Genomic DNA, 27529 nt, shown 5'->3' with positions numbered 1-27529 from the left:
CAGGCCAATTAGTTTACGCTTTGCATCCCACCGATAGGCTAGATCTGGATTCGGACCTGAAGTAAAATTTAATCGGCTTGTTATTGTCACCTAACCAACTCATCCACCTTGTTTCGTCCGAATCTGTCCACAACTTTTTGAGATATCCTGCCATATGTCGTTTTTGGCCCCATCTCTTAATAGTGAAAAATTACTTTAACAACTTTCAGATCCAGATCCGGATTCTGCTCTTCACCAAAATTTAATAATTTCGTCATTGTCACATACCCAAGCTCTCCACCAAATTTCGTTCAAATTCATCCACAACTTTTTGAGATATTTTGTTCACAAGCAAACAAACAAACAAGCCGGTAGGCGGCGATGGGTCGCCGAGCATGGAAACTATAAGATATAGAGCAAAATGGATGTCATATAGCGGATAGGGAATCACCTTAAGATTATGCATACCAAATCTCATCCAGTTCCATCTACTGATAACTACTCGGTATCCATTTGAATGAAAAGTACCAAAAACGCGGTTTGAAATCATAAATCCCCAAAGTTTGAGGGGGTGCTGTGGGTGAACAAAGATCTAAATCGAAAATCTGGCTTGATCGTTTGTGCACAATGTATTCCAGATGATTAGTGTGAATTTTCATGACCATCCGACCATAACCCTAGGAGGAGTAGCATTTGGCGCGAAGGCACCTCCAGCTCTCACATATTATCGATTTTGCACTAATTGACCCTTGACCCCTGACCGAAGCGAAATCGGTCAATATGTCCTGAGGCAAAGTTGTAGTACTCGTTGAGTACCATGAACCTGCAGTTTCATTCGTATCGATGCACTCACCTGGTCGTTAGGGGGCCTTCAATTTTCGCCAATTTTCGCGCATACCCTAATTGTAGGGGGCGCTGTGGGTAAAGTATTCCATATATCACAAAACCGGAATATATTTGATAGAGCATCACCTGTAGATCATTCGTTCCAAATTTCATCATCCGACGTGGGATAATGGCTTTCAGAATTGATTTTGCGTGAACGGTACCGATTTTGAAGGTTTTTCGGTTGTTGCTAGGGAACCAAAGCGTCCCTAGCAACCATCACAATTTCCAAAGCACTTGGTCATAAGATGTACCTACCACCCGAGTTTGGTCAAAATCCGCCCACGTTTACTACCAATTATGCGGATGACAAACGAACAAACATCCAAACAAACAGACAGAATTACTGACAATAAGGGTCACCTAGTTCGGCAACCCAACAGACAGACAGGGGTGAAAACATAACCTCCATCCACCTTCGGTGGTGGAGGTAGAAATATGATATAGCAGTTCACCGTAATGAAAACCCCAAAAACACAACAGTGAATCAGACTTTTCTTTCATTTTCCTCAACACTTGGCAACTCAATAGGTAACACCATCAATATGATCAACAAACCTCACATCAAGAACTCACCAACCAATAACTTCTCGAGGCTCGTATTTCAGGTAGAAAGACCGTGGGTCCATCCACTCCTCATCTTGTTCAACTTGTCCAGCCTTTGTTTTTCTTTTCTCCAAACTCGAGCTTTTTGCCTCCTCTTCCCGATTTTGTACTCGCCTCGTCTCTGATGTACGACCTTTGCGACCGGCCTCTTTTGTCTTCTCGTCCACCCGTTTTCCAGATCTTTTCTTTACCCGCTCTTTTGCACGATCCATCTTTTTCTCTGTACTTGCTTTTTCTCCTCTTTGTTCTTCTGACTCATCCTTCACCTTCTCTCCCCTTTTCCCTGAGCCTGCTCGCTCTTTTCTTTGCTCAACCCTCTTCTCTATCACATCTTTTCCCTCCTGCTCTTTCTCAGCCATCATCTGCTGCCTATGGAAAGGGATAAAGAAGATTTGGTAAGCCAAAGTTCCACGTAACATCATCAACATCATCATTTGTTATCACAAGGTTTTGAGAGAACGGTGCTAGTGGACGATCGTGGAAAGAGGCCACTTGGATGCCTTTTAAGACTGCCATATAGATTTTCACATCCATTGTTTTTGTGCAGATAAATATCATCTAAGATTGTGTTTGACAAGTCATGATGGTTTTCAATGTAAGGTCATGCAGAATAGAGACAAAATGACTAAATGAGCCCACCCCCCCCCCAAAAAAAATGTCGGGTTTCTGGTAACATGCTCCTCGATGAATGGGGTATAGGAAGGGATTGTTTCTTTCTTTAATAAGTTCAAATGGAGGATACACGTGTTGAAGGTTGGAAAGTTCTAGCATCATCAACTTAAACATGTCCATAATGATACAAAATTATGGATAAAATAGTATTGTGTACACAAGTCAGAAGATTAAGTGACACCAATTTAACAATATGCCTGGTGTTGGCTTAATGGTTTGGGTGGTGGGCTTGTGATCCTAAGGTCCCGAGTTCAAATCCTACTTGGCTGTTGGATTAATACCAGGTGGGGTTGACTCGGCCTATCATCCTTCTGAGGTCGGCAAAATGAGTGCCTGCTTGCTGGGATGAATGAGCCGTTCGAGTATCTTGCGTCGGAGTGGCGACCCGTCCAGGATTGTGCCCAACAGCCCAGGGAACTGCTTTGGCAGCACCGACACTCTCTTTAGAGTACGGCCCCCAATGGATAGATGGAATTGAACATCTCTGCAAGGTTTCCGAACATTGAAGATGGTCTGAATAATGATAAAGACAAGCTTTAACACCTTTTAGTTTTTTTTCATGGTAACTGTGATGACTTCATGCGAGTGACATCCTGTGGCTCTTGGTCACCACATCGACACTTTAAATGCTCAAACCAAACACTAAATAGCTTCACGGCAGCCATGACTTCTGTCATCGGTTTGGGAACGTCTGTCCAGGGTCCATTTTCCAATTGTGAACAAGAGACCGCAAGTGGATTGTGCACCATTTGTAAAAGGACCAGGAAATTATCTGACCCATTAACTGAATTAAACTAACACCGATTCTCTTTATTGTTATATAATTTTTTACAGGATCTAAGGCTCATAGTGGAGCTGCTATACACATAGACGTAAGCCAAATACAAGAGACAACACAGGACTGTTAGATGAGACAAACACAGCCACTGAGGTCAGGAGAGTGTCATCACTTCCCGAGGCACTCTGGGTACCAGCGACGCCACAACAATGGCGCCACCTTTCTCACCGCACTCAACGGGGCATTTCCTAGGGAGGAATTTCCTCCTCCCCATAGATGCCAACCTATGGAGATTGTCCGTGCTCCATCCTTTTAAATGTTGGGTCGATCAGGTGTTATTTTTCCCCTTCACAATGTGTTCTTTTTTGGGGGGCGGGGAGGAGGTGGGGGGTAGGTCAGGTTACCGGAAACTGGTTTTTTTGTTTTTTTTACGCCAAAGCCTTCCCATTCAAACCTTCATGAACAATGATTTGGCACAACCTTCAATTAACATCTCATATCAGACTTCCTTCAGCTAAGACTTCCTGTGCAGCGGATGAAAATAAAAACTTGCTGATTTAAAGCAGACTTGATTTGGTCTGATGTCAATAAAAGGTTAATCTTTTCAATAAAAGGTTAACCTTGACGTCAATAAAACCTCTTCAAATGACCTTTGTACTTTTAGTCACTACCTTAATTTTTTTTCTTGTTTTACAGGAGCGATCAATGATCTTTGGAGAAGTCATTCAAGCATAACCAACGTATTCCACCGAAAAAAAATGACGTTTTCTACAGAGCAAAGAGTAAACATTGTCACGTGGTATTTTGAGTGGTATTTTGAGACCAAATCAATTGCTTCTGTCCAGACGAGGTTCTGGACTGAATATGGAGGGCATCCCAGAAACAAGCCAAGCAAGCCAGCCATTTGGAAACTTGTGAAAAAGTTCAAAAGTCAAGGGACGATTCTCAACATTGACAAGGGAAGGTCCGGTCGCCCAAGAAGTGTACGGTGTGAAGGAAACATGGAATGAGTGCGTGAGTCAATCATGCAAAGTCCAAAGAAATAGCATCGACAAAGATCAGCTGAACTGGGTCTCACTCCCAGCAGTATCAGAAGAACAATGAAGTAAGGTTTAAACCTCTTTCCTCACCACATCACAACAGCCCATAAATTCAACGATGGGGATAAAGCAGCACGAGTCGCCGTGTGTGAGATGCTGCAACAGAAGATGGAGGCAAACCCAAAACTGGATTCGTGATGTGTGGTTTAGTGACGAGGCACACTTTCACGTCAATGGTGCTGTCCATTCGCACAACATTTTCTGGGGACGTCAACGCCCAGATGAGGTTGAAGAGAAGTCACTGCCTTTGTGGCTATCAGCTACAGAGGTGCCTTTGGGCCGTGTTGGGTTAAAGACAAAAATGGAAGAACGGTTACCATCAATCAAGAACGATACCGGTTGATTGTCAACGCATTTTACGAAGACTTGAAGCAATCGATGAGCACTGCAGCCCTCCGGCGACAGTGCTTCATGCAAGACGATGCTACCTCGCATACAGCCTACGAGTTCTCAGTTTGCGTACGGAAAATTTTCTTGTCTCCACACAGACCCGACCTCAACCCGCTGGATTTTTTTTCCTCTGGGGAGCTACAAGGAACACCCCAGATCTGAACCTGATCCGAAGGCAGCCGTTGAGGCACATGTGCAGACAGTAACCATGAAAACTTGCAGAAACATCATTGAAAACTTCACAATTCGTGTTGTGTGCGTGGGGGTGCTCACACCGAACGCCTCAACTAAAAGCGCATTAACACATAATGAGTTTCTTTTCTCCATGATTTGGTTTTCATTTTCCGAGTTGATTTTTTGTTTTATTACTCAATGTCTTGGTTAATAAAGTTTTGAAGTGGTTAACCTTTTATTGACACACCCTGTATTTGTACACCTGTGCAAGTTACAAATCAGCTGGGTAACAAGAACACCGTAAATCTTCCTTCATGAGGCTGTTCAATCCCACTCTTCCCTCTGGTGCTTCAAGCAAGCAGTGCACCACTATCCAAAGTCATCACCCATCCCTACCCACAATCTTTTCTATCCGCATTAACCACACCTAACCCAGCCTTAAAGAGACCCAGAAAACAATACCTGACCAACCTCAAAGCAGAACTCTCAAACCTGTCTCCTTCAAACATGATGGTAGTGGTGCCTTGTTAAGTCTGTCCCTGGTGTATACTCCCCCTTCATCCCTTCAAATGGCACCACAGGCAAATCCGCTTGTGAGAAGGCTGAATGCCTCGATTCTGTGTTTGTTAACAAATATTGTGCCCCAATTCCTTGCTCTTTGTACCCACTCTACCCAGTCACACCCAAATACTCCTGAGTCGGATAAGTTTCTGGCAACCCTCGACTCCGATTCTGCAACTTGACCGGACAGCTTGAGCTCACGTGGCCTAAGAACCCGCTCTTTTCACGCTATCATTTGGCCAAGGTCATCTTCCATCTGCTTGGAAGTCAGCCAACATCACTGCATTACATAAACTAGAACGGCACTTGGTAGAGCGCATACCTCCACCAGACTGAACAGTTTACGTTTTGTATCCCACTGATAGGCGGGATCTGCATCCAGACCTTAATCAAAATCTAATCGGCTTGTTCTCGTCACCAACCCAACTCATCCACCAAGTTTTGCCATGATCTGTAAGTAACGTTTTGAGATATTGTGCTAGATATCATTTTGGCCCCATCTTTCAATGTTGAAAAAAACCCAAAAACAAATCACTGAAAAAAATTGTTCTTTTTTAATCGTCATATCCGGATCCGGATCAAGATCTTCACCAAAATCTCATCATTTCGTCCTTATCACACACCCAACCTTCTCCACCAAATTTCGCCCAAATCTGTGCACAACTTTTTGACATATCCTGTTTAAAGACACTGACAGACAGAGAGACGGTTGTGAAAACATAACCTTCATCAACCTTCGGTGGTGGAGGTAAATATGAAATGAAAGCAATTGAACATATTGTGGAGGAAATGATTCCATGGGGTGAATAATGCTCGGTAAAGTGCAGTAATATCCTTGGTGAATGTTATCACGTAAATGTGACGTAATGAATTGTGATATTAGAAATGCCTCACTTTATGTAATAGATGTCGTCTCCTTCTTCCAGTGTTTATATCTAAAATAATCAACCCTTTTTACTTCATCTTAATGTCCTCACCTTTATAAATCCGTCTCTGTTCTTCTGAAGTGTGTTCGCTATGCTTTGGGACTAGCTGGGTGGGAAAACGAGAGTTGCTGGAAATGTTGACCGAGCCTGCCGAGGCATCGGCAGCTTAAGGGTCACAGATGGGTTTGCCCCGCATATGGACTGGGTTACAGGCCAGCGGTGAGTGAGAGGGGAGGGGTGTGACACGTCATCGATGATGCTTGGGCTCGAGGAGATGAAGGGGAGAGCAAAGACAGACACCAGAGGAGAATCCGAATCAGCTTGGTGGAAAGTTGTGCGCTTCCTCACTCCTACCACAGCCAGAGCCACACCGTCCCCTCTCCCACCAAGCCAGTGTGACGAGGCATAACAGCACATTCCCTGCCAGAGCGGCTGGAGCCGAACCGGACCTTGACTATCCATCCTGCGGTGTCCCGTTGGTCATCACACGTTATTTATGTCTCGTGATTCCCTCTGTCTCTTAACCGTGGTGTGAATGATTGGGCCCGAAGGACTTATTCGCTCCCGTTGGACTTAGTCCGAAACAGAGGCTTATGGATTTAGTCTCAATTTTCGTGTCCATGCATGCGTGCGTGTGTCTGCAACCATATCTCGGACATGTACGGACCAACTTTATTTGTACTTGGCATAAAGCCAACACACGATGTTGTACATGTGCACGTCATTTTTTTCGACTTCAGACCCAAGCTGGCCGACAGGCGGCCATTTCAGTTATAAAAAAAACGGGTGTCGAACACGTCCTCAATCATTTAAGACATGCATTTACCGATCTTGTTCAAACCTGGAACAAAGATGGCTGGCTGATGAATGATGGCTGACATAAGCACATCTTTTTTTTCGAGATTATATCAAAGATGGCCAACTGGCAGCCATTTTGTTACTTAAATGTGTCCCCAAGCATTTCTCAGCCATGTATGGTCTGATTTTGGTCAAACTTGGCACAAGCACAGTACATGATGGGATACACGTGCACCTCACTTTATTTTGGGATCTGATCAAAGATGGCCGACTGGTAGACTGGTGGCCATTTTAGTTATACATAAATATGGGCTAGCCCTTTAACTTCGGCCAGCAAAATTACTAAAGCAATGGGGGCTGTGACATTTTATGTCTTTATTTAACTTGTTTAATCAAGGTCTCAGTTTGTTTAGTTGGGCACGTGTGTATGCACGGAAATTGGGTTAAGGGGTTTTATTGTTCATTCCTTCTGTTCCCTTCCCTGTGACCATTATCATTATTGCATTAAACAAACCTGGTCTCGAGGTGAATTCTGGTTGTTGTGGTTTTCATTCAGGTCAGGTCAGGTATGGGAGCATGTGCCAGAACAGCACGTCGCTGCGTCCACTTTCCGCCGGTACTCCAGGGGCCTCCGTCTGGCCATCCCCCAGGCAGATGCCAGGCCCATCCCCATCTCCTTGAGATGATGGTCAACCTGTTGCAACCATGAGGCACGTGGTCGACCCACTGGCCTCCTCCACTCATGAGACTCCCTCGCTGAGAGAATCTGGTGAGCAGGATCAGAGTCAGGAAAACGAGCCACATGTCCATACAGCCGCAACTGACGCTCACGGACTATGCAGGTAACAAATCTCATCCGAGTCTCTCTCAGCAACCGCTCGTTGGACACAAAATCCGACCAGCGATAGCCAAGGATTCTCCGAAGAGACCTGGTACCAAAGGAATTAAGTCTCCGTCTCAGATCCTTGGTCAGAGTCCAAGTCTCGCACCCATAGAGCAAGACTGGAAGTACCAAGGACCTGAAGACTCGGACTTTCGTCCTCCCGCACAGGTACCGGCAGCGCCACACCCCATGATCCAGTGAATCCATGACTCCCCAGGCCCGACCCAGACGTCATTGACCTCTGACTCGCAGCCAGCAGAGACATGAATATCACTGCCAAGGTAAGTGAATCTCTCCACGACCTCAACATCCTCACCACAAACAGACACAGACAGGACAGCAGCATCCAAGATGTCACCGAAAGCCTGGATCTTAGTTTTGACCCAAGAAACCCGTAATCCCAACGGCTCCGACTCCTCATTCAGCACCTCGAGGGCCCCCAAGAGGATGTCTAAAGTCTCCGCAAAGATGACTGCATCATCTGCAAAGTCAAGGTCCGAGATCTTGACATTCCCAAATGACGCACCGCAACTTGATCTCTCCGACATCCTCCCTAGAATCCAGTCCATACAAGTGCTGAAAAGTGTGGGGGCAAGTACACATCCCTGACGAACTCCAGTAACAACTGGAAATAAGTCAGAGATGGTACCACCACACTTCACAGCACTCTCAGTACCAGAGTAGAGTTCAGACATCAGATCGATCAGTTTTGGTGGCACCCCACGAAGACCAAGAATCCTCCAGAGGACGTCCCGATTCACTGAATCGAACGCTTTACAGAGATCAACATAGGCTGCAAGCAGCCCCTGCCGAAACTCTTGTCTGCGTTCGGTGAGGACACGAAGTGCAAGGATACGGTCCAATCGTTGACCTCTTTGGTGTAAAGCCTGACTGCTCTGGACGCTGGTGCTCAAGCAGATGGTGGCGAACCCTATCGAGAATTATCCGAGCAAAGACCTTGCCCGGCACTGAGAGCAGCGTCACCCCTCGGTAGTTGTTGCAGTCTTGGCGATCACCCTTCCCTTTCCAGAGAGGGACAACAAGGCCCCTCTTCCAGTCAGTTGGGATAATGCCTGTGTTCCAGGCAGAGCACAAAACTGCATGCAACGACACGAGTGCAGCATTTCCACCAGCCTTGAGAAGTTCGGCATGGATGCCACAGATCCCTGGAGCTTTGCCCCGTTTCAACTGGTTCACCGCAGCCCGTGTTTCCACAAGCGTAGGTGGACCACAGTTGATTCGAGGGTCAGCAACAGGGATTGTAACACCCTTGACGTCCAACTCGACAGCTGGGGGATCAGCCTGGTACAACCGCTCAAAGTAACCGGCCCAGCGGGCCTTCACTTCAAACTCCTCTGTCAAGAGCCTACCACTCTCTGCTCGAACTGTAGTGCTCCGAGGGATGGGCTTGGATGAACGTAATGCGCGACCCCTGTAAGCGGGACGAGAATCACCTGTCCACAGGTGATGCTCTACCCCCTCACAGATTCCTCGCACAAAGGCCTCCTTGTCCACCCTCAGTGCACGTACAGTTTTACGCCTCAGCTCCCTGAACAGCTCAGCTCTGCCATTCAGCCTGGCCCTGCGACTCTGGTCAATGGTATCCAGTGTCCCTTGAGAGACAAAATTCTTCTTTGCCCTGCGGTGAGCTCCAAGGCATCCACCGGCAACATCAAGGACGGTGGTCTTGAAGGCGCTCCACAACTCTTCAGGACCCCGCAAAGCACCCAGACCCCCAAGTGTCCACTCAGCCTGTTCGCAAACTCCTCAGCTACTCTCTCATCCCTGAGCTTGGCAACATCCAGCCTCGGCTGGGATGGTACCATTCTCCAGGATTTAAGGTGCAGCTTTAGAGTTGCTACAACAAGCCTGTGGTCAGTATTGAGGAACTGAGCACTCCGGTAGACCCTGCAGTTCTGGATCATCCTCCAACGACCGTCAATGAGGACATGGTCAATCTCCTTTGCCACACCGCCAGCATTGGAATACCAAGTCCAGCGATGAGCTTGTGGGCGCTGAAACCATGAACCAGCCACCCTAAGTCCATGACTTCTTGCAAAGTCAAGGAACTTAGTGCTATTCTGGTTCATAGTTCCTGACCCATGGGGACCAACACACACCTCATAACCGTCCTATCAGTTCCAGTCGATGCATTGAAATCCCCCAAGACTAGAAGTGTATCTCGTCTGGGGCACTGATCAACCACAGACTCGAGTGTGGCGTAGAATGCATCCTTCACGGTGAGATCACTCGCCTCAGTCGGAGCATAAACAGAGACCAGGGAAATGACACCTAAGGAGTGACGAATCCTTAATCTCATAATACGCTCGTTGACCGGTGTTACCTCAATTATCATTGGGGTCAGCTTATTGGACACAGCTACAGCAACTCCTTGGGCATGGTAACCATCAGAGCGACCAGACCAATAGTAGGTGTAACCACCCACCATTATCTCGCCGCAATCCGGTCTCCGAACCTCAGAGAGAGCTGCAATCCCGATGTCCAAACGCTTGAGCTCAGATGATAACAGAGACAGGTGATCATCCTCTCTTAGGGATAGGACATTCCAGGCACCCACCCGAAGGGACCGCCTCAGGTTAACCCAAGGAGACCGCCGTCTGGTGGACGACACCTCAGCACCACTCCGACACACTCTCCCGCAATCTGACCCAGGGATGTTACCCCGTGGTTTCCCTCCTATTAACGATTGGGGGTCCCGAAGGCTTTGCCCCAATCCCGTCATCCGGTGAGCTGCCCTGCGAAGGGAAGCTGCACAGGAGGTACTCCCACGGAGTGGGTTTTCAGATTTTTTTGCGTTTTTGCGTTTTGCGGAATGAAGGGTTTTACGGTGGCCGGAGTGCAAATCCTGCCACCAACCTCCTAATAAGAAGTGACCCCAACTGCAGGAGGACGTCCGCAGACACAGTTGGGCACTAGATATGGATGGCCGTTGGCTCACAAGGAGCTCCTCCGCCCTTTGACAGGTTTTGTTTTTAATCCTGCTGGGTGTCCATATCCAAACACCCTCCTCACCAGAAAACCTGGTGGGGGAGACGGTTTAGTCGCCGACAACCCGACCATGGAACAGGTTAGTACAGGTTTACATGGTACCTGTAGCAGGTCACAGATCGAACCTGACCTGACATGAAATCATTGGCTTTCATTGGCGATTAGGAAAAGCCTGTTGAGGGTTAATTGGCTGCGGCAATTAAACGCCACACATCAAGACGATGCCACACATCTTAGGCTTGCTCCGCATAATTTAATACGAGACGGTGGTGCTAATTAGCGTGATGCTCGACCAATTTGGTGCCCCCAATCTGCACCAAATGGAGTCCTGGGAAGGTATGGAGAATGGGGATAGGGTCGTGTGTTGGGAACAGTGGCATGAGGTAGGAGTAAGGGGTGGGAAGGGGGATCTGTATAGATGGTATGTGGGGTGTGGGGTTGGGGAGTTAGGATTTGTTGGTTGAGGCCATGCTCATAAAAGCTCAACCAAGACTGATCGATCAAACGTTTCAGATGCCAGCCGTGAGACTGCCAAAGCCGGATGTATACTCGCAGCTCACTTTGTTAAAACGTACACAAGATGGCCAAAGTAATCACAACAAAGACATGCTTAAACAACATTTAGATAAAGTTGCGAGATTTGACTCAGAGTTTGAGAATCTGGCAAATGATTGTAATTCTCGCCTCCCCCTCTCTGCTGTTCCTTTTGGCCTGTTACGTCCTGATCCATTCAGTGTACTAGCTCTTACACAAGCCTCGACGATCTATACAAACAAAAGCATGTCAATACTCTGTCCAAACAGTGAGTGGGGGAACAAAAGGACAAGTAACAACAACGTAAGACAACAACAGAAAACTCAACAGGGTCTGCAACACATGGGACAAAGCATGGTCTCTCCCACAACTGTGGAGCCATGCAAGATCCAACCATAGTTAAGTGACTGTGGTAGGATATGGGATCTTGGATATATTGTTACGAATCTGGCAGCCATGAGCACTCAACATTCAGGTCCGCGTAGCTCAGTTATTTTGTGAAGTAAATGTGGATAGATAGCTCCCTTTCCCCTATGTCTAATGGGAATTAAGTGTACGTGCGCTACAAAGTTCTTTTATAGTTAGGATTTTTACACCACCAACAACGGCATCCTCCCTGTCTCCCTTCCACCATCGGCCTTTCTGACGTGCATACCTGCCGGGCGCCTGTGGGTGGAGTTCCATTGGCAACCGACGCATTGGCTCCGCTCCAGGGTCGAGCAAGATGTGTTGCCTCCAGCCAATGGGCAAAGCGCGAGCGACATACGCCGCATTCCAGCCAATCCCGGAGGCACGTCGCCCGAAGAAGGAGGAATGCCTCTCAGGGGGGACGGGCCGCGAGGATGCTCGCCACGCCCCCCGGATGAATCATGAACGGCGAGCGGATCGCTTGACACCAACCGGCCAATCCAGAGGCGAGTTGCGTCAGGGGGGTGAAGAGAAGAGCGGGTGTGCGCGAGGAGGTCTGGTCTTTTTCCCTTGAGCCTGTCCCGCGGAGGATCGCCTGCCTGCGAGTCTGTCCCACGGAGAATCGCTTGACTGTCTCCTCTGCTGGCGCTCGCTGTCTCGTCGCGTGCCGGAGGAGCGTGCTGGAGCCCGACGCTGCCCTCCGTACCCGGTGCATGCAGCTGCATTGAGTTGCGGGTTCGAGTCCCGTGGAGCCGGATCGTCAAGGGCCGCACGAGGCGGGAAGATCCAAGCTAGCATCCTTACCTCCAGCTCACCTTCCCTCTGAGCTGAGGGTATCAATAAAGGCCGTGGCCATCATTTCTTTTGGGGGGTGTGTGTCTGTGTGTGGGCCCCGTCTTCAAGTAGAATAGTTAAGTGCTTTCTTTTGCTCATTGTACATTACATTTCTTATTCGGATAACTATGCTCTTTGTGTGCTTCCCTTCCCCCCATTGTAAATAAATCCCCTCTTGTTGAATGTCCCAGGTCGTCCTTGTCCTTTCTATCATTGGTTTGCTGCACTGCGAACGGGAATTAGGAGGCCTCATTGTTGCCGTAACCGTGCAATTGGCCGGCAGGGTTCTGGTACTCTCCACTCGGGGTACGACTCGGATCCGGCTCGGTAACGGCCCGGATTGTGCAGATCCTGCCGAGGGTGAATTTCCTCAGTAGTTTGACGACGAAATTGGCAATTGACCCTACCCCACGTGGTCGACCTATTGGCGATCTTCGGTCTGATAAGGGACCCATGACCTTTCGGATTTATCTAAAAGGTATGACCTAAATTCCGGGTGTTCGGTGGAGTCGACTCTACTGCTCCCCCTAGCGGTCGTGCTCGCCACTGAGACCCGGCTCCACAGCAATATTAATTAAGGGATCTTGGAAATGGGATCTTGGATATATTAAGGGATCTTGGATATATGATCTTGGAAAGCTCCATGATTAGGGAAACGAAGGACAGCCAACAACATTTTGTGAGACAGGCCTATCAAAAACAAACAAAAAAGTTTTAGAATTGGAAATATATTATTTAATACAGTATCTCGTTGTAATATCTTTGCCTTTGTTAACTTTTATTGATTGTTGCGTTAATTTAGGTGAAATAATTTTGGAGCTGATCTGTGAAAGTATTCCAAAAAATATTATCTTGAAACATTGAGGTTGTGGGTCCATTGATGTGGAGTAATCTACCGATGTGGATAGGTGGCCGGGGTTGTGGATACGCCGTTTGGAGAGGTTCTGGGCTGAAAGCATCGAAACTTCGATGAAGAATGATGCCTAGCTGATGATCAAGCTTGGCGTTGGCTTCGCGGTTAGGGTGGTGGCTTGGGATCCTCGGGTCCTGAGTTCGAGCCCCGTTTCCCGCTGAATTAACACCAGGGGGTTGACTCAGTCTGTCATCCTTCTGAGGTCGGTGAAATGAGCACCAGTGTGTACTGGTAATAGGGGCACTGCATCAGCTGCATAGCCGTGCCTCCAACCAGTGATGCAACGAGCAGCCAAAAAGACTGTACACCAAGGGGGGGGGGGGAGCTGATGATCCATGCAGTTGGGAAATCACTCAATTCTTACATGTTAAGGTTATTATCTATCTATAATTCCAGCAATGTGTGTGTGTTTGTGAGTGTGTTTGTGTGTGTGTGTGTGACCGCTGTTTCTCGACAACCACTGGTCCGACCTAATTGAAACTTGCCAGGTATATTGCTGGGGCCCTGTGGATGTACCTTTTCAAGGTTTGATATTAATTGGAAAAGTGCTTCCCAAGTTGTGGCCATTTATTTACCAACCAATGACAAGACACGTTGCTGCGTAGGCGTGGCCGATGGGGAAGAGAACCTCAGCCACGTTCCCCATTATGGGTTACAACATACAGCCTTCCTGAAAGTGATGACCGTGTATTCGAATAATTTCTCGATTTCTTATGCACATTTATAGATAAACACAATGCCCCAATCCAGTCGTCGTTTATGAGAGCGAAGGAACGGCCTGTGTGGTTGTGTGAAACTTTTTTGTTGTTGTTGTTTTTGTTTTTTTTGCACGTACTTTTTTTTTCTTTCTTCTCTTCTCTTCTCTTTGTGTTTTTGCTTGCGATGACATTGCGAAAAGGCAAAATACGTTGGCGCGAATTGAATAATTGGCCATTAAAACAAAATTTTGAATAATCGTAACTGCGATATGCGAACTTCCGGGCCACGCACTTAAGGGCACGCCAGAGCGAAGGAACGGCCTGTGTGGTTGTTGTTTCTGGTTCGCAGTTTGAAATGTTTTTTGTTTTTTTGCACGTACGGCCACACATACTAGTAACTTCAAATAAAATAGCTTTTGTAAGTACTTACCAGTACATAGTGTGTGTATGTGTATGTGTATGTGTATGTGTATGTGTATGTGTATGTGTATGTGTATGTGTGTGTGTATGTGTATGTGTATGTGTATGTGTATGTGTATGTGTATGTGTGTGTATGTGTATGTGTATGTGTATGTGTATGTGTATGTGTATGTGTATGTGTATGTGTATGTGTATATATGTATGTATGTATGTGTGGTGTGTATATGTATGTATGTATGTGTGGTGTGTATATGTATGTATGTATGTGTGGTGTGTGTGTGTGTGTATATGTATGTATGTATGTATGTATGTATGTGTGGTGTGGTGTGGTGTGGTGTGGTGTGGTGTGGTGTGGTGTGGTGTGGTTATATCCGGCTTCCTTCTTGGGACTACGGTGCAGTAATTGGTCTTTATTTTGATGATATAATTTAAATAAATAAAAGCCCCTCCAGCTGATCAACATCCCCGTGAAACAATCATTACAACCACCACAACCATCGATCTGCGGACATTTAAACGACATCAACCGCAAATACAAGTATAACGGGACAAAAAAACAAAACAATTAGCGAACACGACATAACTGTTGTATAACGGACGACAACACCGAATCACCTTCCTCTTGATCCTCAAGGCAGGAGGACGCGGCGACGCCGCCCTGCGCGAGCCATTCCCGGCAACAAAACTAGTCAAGGTTGGGCCTCGGGTGGCGCTGCTCAGGGACGCCGTGGTGAACAAAAACCTGAGGGAATCATCGGCCGCAGGAAGTCCGAACCAAGTGTTCACTCTTCTGATCGTTACAATCGGTAAACTCTGGCTCGATGAGCACCGCGTCCATTGACAAGTGCTCCGTGAAACGGCGACGGGGAAAACAATAAGCCGGCTGTCTTCGCTCCGGATACGGCTGCCCACAGAGGGCACGGAAAAACACGTGCTCGGTCCCTCACTTTGATCCTTCACGTGAACGAGAACACCCATCAGGGCTCTCATTCGTCCACAAGGCTTTCTTTACCATCCGACAACAGATCAGCATCGTGCGGACATGCTGTAGTCGGGGTGCGACGTGAAGGCGATGGTCCTGACGGCCTTTTCACGGACTCGGTTTAAAATTGCGTTATCCTGTGGAGCGTCAGATCTCCAGCTTGTAAAAGTTCCATTTAGTGTTTCATAATTCCTTCAAAATAGGTTCACCGTACCGAGACCCAAAAGCATTTAACAAAACCAACGTTTAACAAGACCAACGTTTAACAAGACCAACGTTTAACAAGACCAACGTTTAACAAAACCAACGTTTAACAAGACCAACGTTTAACAAGACCAACGTTTCACAAGACCACCGTTTCACAAGACCACCGTTTAACAAGACCACCGTTTAACAAGACCACCGTTTAACATGACCAACGTTTAACATGACCAACGTTTAACATGACCACCGTTTAACATGACCAACGTTTAACATGACCACCGTTTAACATGACCAACGTTTAACAAAACCACCGTTTAACAAGACCACCGTTTCACAAGACCACCGTTTAACATGACCAACGTTTAACAAGACCAACGTTTAACATGACCAACGTTTAACAAGACCAACGTTTAACATGACCACCGTTTAACAAGACCAACGTTTAACAAGACCAACGTTTAACAAGACCAACGTTTAACATGACCACCGTTTAACATGACCAACGTTTAACAAGACCAACGTTTAACAAGACCACCGTTTCACAAGACCACCGTTTAACATGACCAACGTTTAACAACACCAACGTTTAACAAGACCAACGTTTAACATGACCACCGTTTAACATGACCACCGTTTAACATGACCACCGTTTAACATGACCACCGTTTAACATGACCAACGTTTAACAAGACCAACGTTTAACAAGACCAACGTTTAACATGACCAACGTTTAACAAGACCAACGTTTAACAAGACCAACGTTTAACATGACCAACGTGTAACAAGACCAACGTTTAACAAGACCAACGTTTAACAAGACCAACGTTTAACAAGACCAACGTTTAACAAGACCACCGTTTAACATGACCAACGTTTAACATGACCAACGTTTAACATGACCAACGTTTAACAAGACCAACGTTTAACATGACCAACGTTTAACATGACCAACGTTTAACATGACCAACGTTTAACAAGACCAACGTTTAACAAGACCAACGTTTAACAAGACCAACGTTTAACAAGACCAACGTTTAACAAGACCAACGTTTAACAAGACCAACGTTTCACAAGACCACCGTTTAACATGACCAACGTTTAACAAGACCAACGTTTAACAGGACCAACGTTTAACATGACCACCTTTTAACAAGACCAACGTTTAACAAGACCAACGTTTAACAAGACCAACGTTTAACATGACCACCGTTTAACATGACCAACGTTTAACAAGACCAACGTTTAACAAGACCACCGTTTCACAAGACCACCGTTTAACATGACCAACGTTTAACAAGACCAACGTTTAACAAGACCAACGTTTAACATGACCACCGTTTAACAAGACCAACGTTTAACATGACCAACGTGTAACAAGACCAACGTTTAACAAGACCAACGTTTAACAAGACCAACGTTTAACAAGACCAACGTTTAACAAGACCACCGTTTAACATGACCAACGTTTAACATGACCAACGTTTAACATGACCAACGTTTAACAAGACCAACGTTTAACATGACCAACGTTTAACATGACCAACGTTTAACATGACCAACGTTTAACAAGACCAACGTTTAACAAGACCAACGTTTAACAAGACCAACGTTTAACAAGACCAACGTTTAACAAGACCAACGTTTCACAAGACCACCGTTTAACATGACCAACGTTTAACAAGACCAACGTTTAACAGGACCACCGTTTAACATGACCACCGTTTAACAAGACCAACGTTTAACATGACCAACGTGTAACAAGACCAACGTTTAACAAGACCAACGTGTAACAAGACCAACGTGTAACAAGACCAACGTTTAACAAGACCAACGTTTAACAAGACCAACGTTTAACAAGACCAACGTTTAACATGACCAACGTTTAACAAGACCAACGTTTAACAAGACCAACGTTTAACAAGACCAACGTTTAACAAGACCAACGTTTAACATGACCAACGTTTAACATGACCAACGTTTAACAAGACCACCGTTTAACAAGACCAACGTTTAACAAGACCAACGTTTAACATGACCAACGTTTAACAAGACCACCGTTTAACAAGACCAACGTTTAACAAGACCAACGTTTAACAAGACCAACGTTTAACAAGACCAACGTTTAACATGACCAACGTTTAACATGACCAACGTTTAACATGACCAACGTTTAACAAGACCAACGTTTAACAAGACCAACGTTTAACAAGACCAACGTTTAACAAGACCAACGTTTAACATGACCAACGTTTAACATGACCAACGTTTAACAAGACCACCGTTTAACAAGACCAACGTTTAACAAGACCAACGTTTAACATGACCAACGTTTAACAAGACCAACGTTTAACAAGACCAACGTTTAACATGACCAACGTTTAACATGACCAACGTTTAACATGACCAACGTTTAACAAGACCAACGTTTAACAAGACCAACGTTTAACATGACCAACGTTTAACAAGACCAACGTTTAACAAGACCAACGTTTAACAAGACCAACGTTTAACAAGACCAACGTTTAACAAGACCAACGTTTAACAAGACCAACGTTTAACAAGACCACCGTTTAACATGACCAACGTTTAACAAGACCAACGTTTAACAAGACCACCGTTTAACATGACAACGTTTAACAAGACCAACGTTTAACAAGACCAACGTTTAACATGACCAACGTGTAACAAGACCAACGTTTAACAAGACCAACGTTTAACAAGACCAACGTTTAACAAGACCAACGTTTAACAAGACCAACGTTTAACATGACCAACGTTTAACATGACCAACGTTTAACATGACCAACGTTTAACATGACCAACGTTTAACAAGACCAACGTTTAACATGACCAACGTTTAACATGACCAACGTTTAACATGACCAACGTTTAACAAGACCAACGTTTAACAAGACCAACGTTTAACAAGACCAACGTTTAACAAGACCAACGTTTAACAAGACCAACGTTTAACAAGACCAACGTTTAACAAGACCAACGTTTAACAAGACCAACGTTTCACAAGACCACCGTTTAACATGACCAACGTTTAACAGGACCAACGTTTAACATGACCACCGTTTAACAAGACCAACGTTTAACAAGACCAACGTTTAACAAGACGAACGTTTAACATGACCACCGTTTAACATGACCAACGTTTAACAAGACCAACGTTTAACAAGACCACCGTTTCACAAGACCACCGTTTAACATGACCAACGTTTAACAAGACCAACGTTTAACAAGACCAACGTTTAACATGACCACCGTTTAACAAGACCAACGTTTAACATGACCAACGTGTAACAAGACCAACGTTTAACAAGACCAACGTTTAACAAGACCAACGTTTAACAAGACCAACGTTTAACATGACCAACGTTTAACATGACCAACGTTTAACATGACCAACGTTTAACATGACCAACGTTTAACAAGACCAACGTTTAACATGACCAACGTTTAACATGACCAACGTTTAACATGACCAACGTTTAACAAGACCAACGTTAACAAGACCAACGCTTAACAAGACCAACGTTTAACAAGACCAACGTTTAACAAGACCAACGTTTAACAAGACCAACGTTTCACAAGACCACCGTTTAACATGACCAACGTTTAACAAGACCAACGTTTAACAGGACCACCGTTTAACATGACCACCGTTTAACAAGACCAACGTTTAACATGACCAACGTGTAACAAGACCAACGTTTAACAAGACCAACGTGTAACAAGACCAACGTGTAACAAGACCAACGTTTAACAAGACCAACGTTTAACAAGACCAACGTTTAACAAGACCAACGTTTAACATGACCAACGTTTAACAAGACCAACGTTTAACAAGACCAACGTTTAACAAGACCAACGTTTAACAAGACCAACGTTTAACATGACCAACGTCTAACATGACCAACGTTTAACAAGACCACCGTTTAACAAGACCAACGTTTAACAAGACCAACGTTTAACATGACCAACGTTTAACAAGACCAACGTTTAACAAGACCAACGTTTAACATGACCAACGTTTAACATGACCAACGTTTAACATGACCAACGTTTAACAAGACCAACGTTTAACAAGACCAACGTTTAACATGACCAACGTTTAACAAGACCAACGTTTAACAAGACCAACGTTTAACAAGACCAACGTTTAACAAGACCAACGTTTAACAAGACCAACGTTTAACAAGACCACCGTTTAACATGACCAACGTTTAACAAGACCAACGTTTAACATGACAACGTTTAACAAGACCAACGTTTAACAAGACCAACGTTTAACAAGACCAACGTTTAACAAGACCAACGTTTAACATGACCAACGTTTAACAAGACCAACGTTTAACAAGACCAACGTTTAACAAGACCAACGTTTAACATGACCAACGTTTAACAAGACCAACGTTTAACAAGACCAACGTTTAACATGACCAACGTTTAACATGACCAACGTTTAACATGACCAACGTTTAACAAGACCAACGTTTAACAAGACCAACGTTTAACATGACCAACGTTTAACAAGACCAACGTTTAACAAGACCAACGTTTAACAAGACCAACGTTTAACAAGACCAACGTTTAACAAGACCAACGTTTAACAAGACCAACGTTTAACAAGACCACCGTTTAACATGACCAACGTTTAACAAGACCAACGTTTAACAAGACCACCGTTTAACATGACAACGTTTAACAAGACCAACGTTTAACAAGACCAACGTTTAACAAGACCAACGTTTAACAAGACCAACGTTTAACAAGACCAACGTTTAACAAGACCAACGTTTAACAAGACCACCGTTTAACATGACCAACGTTTAACAAGACCAACGTTTAACATGACCAACGTTTAACATGACCAACGTTTAACATGACCAACGTTTAACAAGACCACCGTTTAACAAGACCAACGTTTAACAAGACCACCGTTTAACAAGACCAACGTTTAACATGACCAACGTTTAACAAGACCAACGTTTAACATGACCAACGTTTAACATGACCAACGTTTAACAAGACCACCGTTTAACAAGACCAACGTTTAACATGACCAACGTTTAACAAGACCAACGTTGAACAAGACCAACGTTTAACAAGACCAACGTTTAACAAGACCAACGTTTAACATGACCAACGTTTAACATGACCAACGTTTAACAAGACCAACGTTTAACAAGACCAACGTTTAACAAGACCAACGTTTAACAAGACCAACGTTTAACAAGACCAACGTTTAACAAGACCAACGTTTAACAAGACCAACGTTTAACAAGACCAACGTTTAACATGACCACCGTTTAACAAGACCAACGTTTAACAAGACCAACGTTTAACAAGACCAACGTTTAACAAGACCACCGTTTAACATGACCAACGTTTAACAAGACCACCGTTTAACATGACCAACGTTTAACAAGACCAACGTTTAACAAGACCAACGTTTAACAAGACCAACGTTTAACATGACCAACGTTTAACAAGACCAACGTTTAACAAGACCAACGTTTAACATGACCAACGTTTAACAAGACCAACGTTTAACAAGACCAACGTTTAACAAGACCAACGTTTAACAAGACCAACGTTTAACATGACCAACGTTTAACAAGACCAACGTTTAACAAGACCACCGTTTAACATGACCAACGTTTAACAAGACCAACGTTTAACAAGACCAACGTTTAACAAGACCAACGTTTAACAAGACCAACGTTTAACAAGACCAACGTTTAACAAGACCAACGTTTAACATGACCAACGTTTAACAAGACCAACGTTTAACAAGACCAACGTTTAACATGACCAACGTTTAACATGACCAACGTTTAACAAGACCAACGTTTAACATGACCAACGTTTAACAAGATCAACGTTTAACAAGACCAACGTTTAACATGACCAACGTTTAACAAGACCAACGTTTAACAAGACCACCGTTTAACATGACCAACGTTTAACAAGACCAACGTTTAACAAGACCAACGTTTAACAAGACCAACGTTTAACATGACCAACGTTTAACAAGACCAACGTTTAACAAGACCAACGTTTAACAAGACCACCGTTTAACATGACCAACGTTTAACAAGACCAACGTTTAACAAGACCACCGTTTAACATGACCAACGTTTAACAAGACCAACGTTTAACAAGACCAACGTTTAACATGACCAACGTTTAACAAGACCAACGTTTAACAAGACCAACGTTTAACAAGACCAACGTTTAACAAGACCAACGTTTAACAAGACCAACGTTTAACAAGACCACCGTTTAACATGACAAACGTTGAACAAGACCAACGTTTAACAAGACCAACGTTTAACATGACCAACGTTTAACAAGACCAACGTTTAACAAGACCAACGTTTAACAAGACCAACGTTTAACAAGACCAACGTTTTACAAGACCAACGTTTAACAAGACCAACGTTTAACATGACCAACGTTTAACATGACCAACGTTTAACAAGACCAACGTTTAACATGACCAACGTTTAACATGACCAACGTTTAACAAGACCAACGTTTAACAAGACCAACGTTTAACAAGACCAACGTTTAACAAGACCAACGTTTAACAAGACCAACGTTTAACAAGACCAACGTTTAACAAGACCAACGTTTAACAAAAACTAAATTCATATTCACCACTCAATTCTACACAGGACGATAACTTTCCTTTCCACAATTAACATCCACATTTTCTTCACTCTTGCACGTAATCCATGAGGTGCTTGGGTTGACAAACTTCTCTTCTCGATCTCCTTGTCACCAACTGTTGTCCTCTGGAGGTCCCCCCTGTTGTCCTCTGGAGGTCCCCTCCTGTTGTCCTCTGGAGGTCCCCCCCCACCTGTTGTCCTCTGGAGGTCCCCCCCTCCTGTTGTCCTCTGGAGCCCCCCCCTGTCAATCTGCCATCTTGTTATTCTGCCGGGCCTGTGATGAAACCTCTGATATCCCAACATCTGCTTCAGTCCACCGAGTCGTTTTGTTGTGGGCCGGGGGGTTCGGCGGCAATAAACGACCACGAGGGGGAGCAGTAGGGTCGTCTCCACCGAACACCCAGAAATTTAGGTCGTGACTCTCGGATAAGTCCGAAAGGTTACGGGTCCCTTAGCGGACCGTGGTCGCCAATATTTTGACGGCATGGGGTAGGGTTAATTGCCTAATTTCAATATACCTAAGTACCCACGTCGTCAAACTACCGAGGAAGTCACACCCTCGACGGACTCTGTCAAACCGGGTCGCTCTAGCGACCTCGGTCCGGTGTAACCGAGCGGAATTACCAGAGTCCGTCGGTCCAAACGACAACTTACGGCACACGGCCTCCCGAATTCTCAATACGCACCATGCTGGGTCAATAGTAGAAACGACAGGCAACGAACTGGAACTTTTAACAGATATTTATTTACAATAGCGAGGGAGACAGAGCAGAGTTATCCGAATAAAAGAAATGCAATTTACAATGAACGAAAAGCACTTAACAATTCTACTTAACAGACTGGCGCCAAACACAGACACACACCCCCAAAAAGAAATGGACCCCGTTGGTCTTTATTCGGTCCTCCCGCCGAGGAGGATAGTTCAGCTTGGGGACCAGAGCCTGGCCGGGTACCTTCCCGCCTCGTGCGGTCACACCGGACTCCAACCCACCACGGTGGGACTCGAACCCACGTCCCGAAATCCACGGGCCCACGACCCTGGCTGCTCGGCCACCACCACCACGAGGAGCCACCGCAAAGGACCGCAGACTACGACCGAGACCAAGCCACCACGACAGACCAAAAGCAATCGGCCACGATGACTGCAGTACTCTGGTCTTGACAACCACTCCACTCTTTCTTTTTGGACGGGGCGAACACTTCATCTGGCTGTGACGGAGCCGGCCCTGAGGAGATGAGCCTCCTGAGCCTCCTGATCTCGGGGGGGGGGTGTGTCGGGGTGTCTCGGAGGCCCGCCCCCCGAAGAGGCTCTGTAGTAGTTCCCGGCACTCTGGCCTCCCATTGGCCGGAGCGCCTCGGCCCTGCTCACCCTTCGCCCATTGGCTGGAGGAAATGCTCCATGCCCTTCCTCGGAGCGGAGCCTCATTCTGATGTGATGGAGGCTCCGCCCACACCTTCAGCCAAAAACACGTGGGCAATGGAGTCGGTGGTGCGGAGAGGTGAAGGGGATTTGTTGTAAAAAAAACTAACTATAAAGAAACTTCGCAGCGCACACATGTAATTCCCGTTAGACATAGGGGATGGGGCCCTAACTATAAACACATACTTATCGCAATAACTGAACTGCGGGGGCTGCTGTCTGTTTGTGTGCAAATGGCTTCCAGATTCCTAACAGTTTCACCCATCTTTCTCAGATGTCTTCTGTTTCTCCTGTACCTAGCGCCCTCCTCGGTCATCACTTCAAACGAACGTGGTTGTGAGACTTGCCCAGTTACTACTGCTTTCTGCCATGTCTGATGTCTATCCGATGTTGGCCTCACCCTCAACTGTGTCTCCAACTCTCAGTGGTCGTAGGTCTTTGGCACCTCTGTTATAGTGGTATACCTGTCTACTTTTACTTGATCGCGACCTCCCGTGCCTTTCTGCACCTCTTGTTTTAGGAGCTTTTCAGAAATTGGAAGTAAGGTCCTGGTTCGTCTGTTCATCAGTCTTTGCGCAGGACTGCTCAACATTTCTTTTGTGGGAGTGTTGCGGAAGGCAAGCATGCTCAAGGAAGGATCTGAATTTGCTGCCTTTGCCTTCCTCAGCAGTCACTTTGCAATATTCACAGCATTCTCAGCCTTCCCATTACTCTGGGTGTAAATTTGTTAATTTGCTCCAGGTGCACTCTCTCTGGATATAATGTCATGACCTTTATCTGGTCATATTCCGACATCTCACTAGAGCTGTCAGATGCTTGATCCACAGTGTGGAATGGTCTCCCTCTGCATCGAGATGAGAAGTGGTTCTTCTTCCCACACTTGTGGAACTTGCGTCCATATGTGGGACACTTCACTTTGACGAATTCACGTGCGGTTCCACAATAGCGACACTGATGTAACTTCGAGCGAGCTTGATCATCTGATGAAGTCGGTTTCTGTGTTCCATTACCTTTCCTCCTTGTGGGCACGTGCTTCACTGCATTGACCACCTGTCCATCAATGATCCCAAGCCGGTTCTTTGACAACTCTGATGCGCGACAAATACACGCACTTCTCAATTGTGAGGTCAATTTCTCGGAGGAGCCTCTCCCTCAATGCTGACTCCTTGATTCCGCCAGATCACTTGATCCCGAATCAGACTGTCTTGCAAATTTCCAAAGTTGTAATTTATTGCAGGTAACTTGAGCTCTGTGAGGTATGCCTCGAAGGATTCTCCCTCTTCTTGATTCCTTATGAAGAATCCGGAGCGATCCACCGTCTCATTCTTGGGTGGGTTACAATGTGTATCGAATGTCTTCCAACACACTCTCAAGCGTTTCCACGCTTGGCTTTATAGTCTGATACAACTCCAACCCTTGACTGCCAACCAGATACAAAAACATCTTGATCTTCGTGTTATCATCTTGAGCAGTCATGGCTAAATCGAGGTACAATAACAGCTCTTCCTTCAACAGCCTCCATGCCTGTGGTAGGTAGGTTTCTGGTCTCCAAATCAAGTGGTTGTGGTGGCTTAAGCGACTCCATAATCATTCACATAAACTCGAAGGTCAAGTGATCAAGATATACACCTCCACTACAGGTGCTTACTCTCATCAAAAAAGACTTTTACACCCTTTTGAGAGGAGTTATGCTTGGTGTTGGCTTAATGGCGAGAGTGGTGGGCTTGGCATCTGAGGATCCCAAGTTCAAATCCCACTCGGCTATTGAATTAATACCAGGTGGGGTTGACTCTGCCTGTCATCCTTCCGAGGTCGGCAAAATGAGTGCCAGCATGCTGGTATACTGTGTCGGAGTGGTGACCCGTCCAGGATTGTGTCCAATAGCCAAGGAGACTGCTTAAGCAGCACCAACGCTCTGCACAGAGTATGGTCCCAATGGATGGATGGATGGAGAGGAGTTGTTGTTAATTGTTAATAACCGTGTTGTTAATTCACGACCCATCAGAAGCTTGGCAGGTGAGCGACCGGTGGTTTGATGTGGTCTGGTGCGGTAATTGAGCAACACACGAGCTAGACGAGATTGAATGGAGCCTTCCTTGAAGCGGCTTAGACCATTCTTGATGATCTGAACAGCACGTTCGGCTTGACCATCACTGGCAGGTTTGTAGGGGGCTGATGGGTAGTGCTTAATGCCATTCATTTTACGAAAGTTCTGAAACTCTGAACTCATAATGATGATCCATTATTATCTAATACAATGGAGTTCGGAATACCAAGTTGTGCGAACATGGTACGTATAGCTTCAGTTGTTACAACAGAGGATGAGAATGGCACCACGAAAGTTTCAATCCATTTGGAGTGGGCATCAACTAGGATAAGGAAAAAAGAGGAAGAGAGGAGATTGGGACCATACCTCGGATCCAAAGCCCACCACCCTAACCATTAAGCCAACACCAGGCATGATAAGGAAGAGCTTCCCTTGAAATGGACCAGCATGGTTGATGTGTAGTCTGGACATGGTTTTGATGGCGACGACCACATGGCCAATGGAGACTGTGGCAGTGTCTTGGCATGGGCTTGACAAGTGTAACCATGGTGTGCACTGGACTCAATGTCACTGTCAAAACCAGGCCACCAAACATGGGCTCGGGCAAGACCCTTCATGGTGACCTATGCCTGGATGAGCATTGTGGAGTTCACTGATAATTTTCCCGCGGAGTTTTGGCGGAATTATCACTCGGCTACTCCAAAGCAGCTGTATCGTTATGCTTGAAACAAAGGCAATTTAATTATGAAGTATAACGGCATCGGTAGAGCGCATCCCTCTGTCAGGCTGAACAGTTCATGTTTTGTGTCCCACTGATTAGTGGGATCTGAATCCGGACCTGAACCAAAATCGAATTGGCGTGTTCTCGTCACCTGTCCAACTCATCCACCTTGTTTTGTTATAATCCATCCACAACGTTTTGAGATATCATGTGATGTATCTATTGGTTTTGCCCCTATCTTTCAATGGTGAACAATCACGAAAAAAAGATTCTCGTGTCTGTACCCTCACCAGAATCAAACGAATTTGTTCTTGTCACACACGCAAACGTGTCCACCAAATTTATTCCCAATCTGTCCACAACTTTTTGAGATATCCTGCTCACAGACAAATAGACAGACAAACAGGGGTGAAAACTGAAAACATAACCTCCATCCACCTTCGATGGTGGAGGTAATGACCTTCCCACAAAAGATATAATATATTGTATATATTGTCGATTTCCGCCCGTTCGGCATGCGGATGACCGCCTTAGCCCAATTGCGGCCGCGCGCGCCGACCGAACGAGCAATCTAGTCGTAGCTTACGGATCAACGCCGAAACCCAGCTACGGGTGTTTTTAACACACCATAAACCAGCCAATCCCTCTGTCCACACGCTACACGGTCGATCGCCGAATTGTCGATGTCCCTAATTATTCACGCAGACAGAGATACCGGGAGTTTATACCTCAACGGGGCCTGCACGAAAACGAGCCGCTTAAGCAGCGCGTTCCGTATGCAATTGCCGAGCGGTTTTATATCGCCAAGTCCCGTCGGACCAGATGTACGTTTTATCGGCTTATAATCAGCCAGCTCATATTCCGAATGCATCATGACAGTCAATGGCAGAAAGTGACACAACGA

The 27529-nt window shown here is 45.6% G+C and overlaps 1 protein-coding gene across 6 annotated transcripts in view; it reads right to left on the bottom strand.

The window, feature by feature from the left end:
- LOC147025987 (phosphorylase b kinase gamma catalytic chain, liver/testis isoform-like) overlaps window positions 1-27529 on the bottom strand; it is a 77615-nt gene that overhangs the window by 23994 nt on the left and 26092 nt on the right. For 4 of the 6 annotated variants that reach the window (XR_015058075.1, XR_015058074.1, XR_015058076.1 and 1 more), the window contains one exon: window positions 1441-1839. Coding sequence is in view for 1 of the 6 variants with exons in the window: in XM_085880955.1 (XP_085737081.1) it covers window positions 1441-1839 (399 nt within the window). In the remaining 5 variants the exon portion in view is untranslated. Of the gene's footprint in view, window positions 1-1440; window positions 1840-15152; window positions 15655-27529 lie in introns of those variants that run through there. The other 2 variants (XR_015058078.1, XR_015058077.1) reach the window with 2 other exon arrangements.

This window comes from Eptatretus burgeri, chromosome 5, assembly GCF_056783735.1.
Source record: "Eptatretus burgeri isolate ZD-2024b chromosome 5, Ebu_testis_v1, whole genome shotgun sequence".
NCBI classification, from domain to species: domain Eukaryota; kingdom Metazoa; phylum Chordata; class Myxini; order Myxiniformes; family Myxinidae; genus Eptatretus; species Eptatretus burgeri.
Note: the sequence above shows the minus strand (reverse complement) of the source record. Positions and strands in the feature narration are given on the sequence as shown.